We start from the raw sequence: 2,542 nt of genomic DNA, 5'->3' as shown, positions 1-2,542 counted from the left end.
GGGGGGGGGGGGGGCTTTGGGGAAATATTGGGGGCCTGATATTTCTCTTTTAGAATAGAAAAAGAAATTGAGGACACAAAGTCCTCAATCTTTTTCTGCAGCCTCTGTTCTAAATGAATGGAAAGCACAGAGGCTTCCCATTCATTCAGAAAATATGTACTATCAGTTTCTGAATGGGGAGGAGCCTCTGTACAATGCTACTCCCCATTGAGAAACTCATGAATGAACAGGAAGTGATGTAAATCACATCCTGTTCATTAATAACTGGGGACACCTAGTACTATGTGTCCCCAGTTATTTACAAACACTGAAGTGATCAGCTAATCGCTCCAGTGTTTGTCCTGCACAGAGGATTGGTACATATCACTGATATGTACCGATCCTCTGCCGCTCAGCCACGCACACAGGGGGTTCACTCTGCAACTTCTCCTCTGGATCCCCCGCTGTAAGAGCAGCATGTGCGGTGAGGAGAGAGAGCCGTCGCCTGTCAGATCCAGGCCGAGCGGCTCCTTCTCCGCCGCTGTCTGCAGCTTAACTTTTTCCATGGATCCTAGCTGCATACAGATTGGGGAGAGCAGCGGGGATCCAGAGAAGACAGGACATCGCGATCGACTGGTAGATCGCGATCGACCTAATGGGCAGCCCTGATCTAATGTATATGGGCGGCATCTATCCGATCTGTGTACTTCCTGCCTGAAGATGCAATCAATCAGATAGGTATAAAAAAAAAAAACAAAGTGCTATAGTTCCTCCCCCATAAGCCATCTACCTACTTCCCTGCTGCTCTTCTTTCTTCTCTTTTGATATAAACTTGTAAGATCTGCTGACATCTGAGGGTTGTCAATGTTGCCTGCATGTCTGACTGCCCTCTAAATCATATGAACAGGTTTACAAGTATCATCACTGTGTTGTGTTAAGAGAGCTGGTAGAACATCCTCCACTTCTTTAAATGTGCTGAGGCCAAAGTGGACTTGCATTGAGGATGGTGTATGATCCAGTAAGCACATTGGACTACATTTTGGTTGTAAATTTATTATTTTTTTAGTTCTAAAATAAAAATTCAGAGCTAATATTAACCTTGATTTTTTTTATTTTTTTCCCCTTTTACTTAAAAATAAAATCAGACTACGCACCTTTTTATATACACAACTATGTATAAGTATATATTTGATGTATCTGTGTCCCTGCAGTCTAATATTTCTTATTTCTTTTACGTCTAGGCTTGTTATAAGCATGTTTCTACTAAGGACTTTACATCTGAGATGTCATCCATCTAGTATAATCTCTTGTTCCACATCATTACGAGCTTGTACACATCTAAGGAGATGCCTTATTTTACCAAAATACGAAAGCCAGATTTTAGTATTAAATGGACAAAAGCATTGGCTTCATTCATCTCCTGGACAAGATTCTTCCCAGCATAAGGAAAACCTTAGCACTTCATCTCCTAAGAATGAGGGTCCAGTCAGTAGTAAGGAAACACTGTCCACAATAGACCATGCTGATGCAGCTGTGGAGGAGGAAGATCCACTGCAAGATAAATCCATGGGCCTAGTCCAGAGATTTAAAAAAACTTTTAGACAATATGGGAAAGTTATGGTCACAGTCCATGTACTTACATCCAGTGCCTGGCTTGGAACATTCTACTATGCAGCCATACAGTAAGTAACTACATAGTGAAAACATCATGTATATGTGTGTGTTTGAGCAGAAAACAAGAAATGTTTTTTCTTTCAACAAAGAGATGCCCCAAATCCCTTCACTTAAACTCGGGAGTTGAATCCTAAAAGTACATTTAAGTTCCTTAACTATTAACAGCAATGTATTTGTGTATTACTCGGCTGTAGATCCTCAAATCATCTCTGAATTCATACTGACACTGTCCTTCCTTCTGTACTCCAAGCTCACTCCCGTGATAGACTACAATCTCAGTACAAATTAGTAAACTAAGCATGAAATTGTAGCCCATCGGGGGAGTGAGCTTGGACCTGTGGTTACTTTACAACACACACAGTTAACATGGGGAAACAAAAGAGATTAATGAATTCAGAGATGGTTTGAGGATCTACAGCCGAGTGATCCACAAATAAGATACATTAGTGTTTAATAGTTAAGGTACTTGAATTTATTTTTAGGATTTAACTCCTGAGTTTAGCGACACTTTAATGGTAACCTGGACAAATTGTAATTTGTTAAGTTAAAAGAAACCTTTCTTGAGAAAAATACCAGGACCGTCATGACAGACCTTTCCTTCTAAAAACACTTGTTACCTGACTATCGGGCCAGTTCAGTAGTTGTTGTTTTTAGAAAGCCATTGACCTGGACATAGAACTTTGCTGGAGCAAGAGACAGCCAGTCAACTAGCATTTTGAGAGGTGGTAGCCCCATATCTGTTAAGATGGGAATATGCACATTTTAAATACAATGGTTCTGTTCATTAAAAATATGCTGCAGCACCCCAATGTCTTTTTATTGGTATTTTGCGGACATTCTAATGAGCTGTGTGGTAGTGTGGCCAAACTCCAAATATAATTTCAAATAC

At 40.4% G+C, this 2,542-nt stretch overlaps 1 protein-coding gene across 1 annotated transcript in view; it reads left to right on the top strand.

Moving 5' to 3' along the window:
* Positions 1-2,542, top strand: part of FAM210A (family with sequence similarity 210 member A) — a 39,312-nt gene that overhangs the window by 7,200 nt on the left and 29,570 nt on the right. Inside the window, exon 3 of the mRNA XM_018556838.1 lies at positions 1,221-1,661. Coding sequence (XP_018412340.1) covers positions 1,234-1,661 — 428 coding nt within the window. The 5' untranslated portion in view covers positions 1,221-1,233. The remainder of the gene's footprint in view (positions 1-1,220; positions 1,662-2,542) is intronic.

The sequence above is a fragment of the Nanorana parkeri genome, unplaced genomic scaffold, assembly GCF_000935625.1.
Source record: "Nanorana parkeri isolate BGI_ZX_2015 unplaced genomic scaffold, ASM93562v1 scaffold255, whole genome shotgun sequence".
In the NCBI taxonomy this organism is placed as follows: Eukaryota; Metazoa; Chordata; class Amphibia; order Anura; family Dicroglossidae; genus Nanorana; species Nanorana parkeri.
This window is presented reverse-complemented; position numbering and strand designations above follow the sequence as displayed.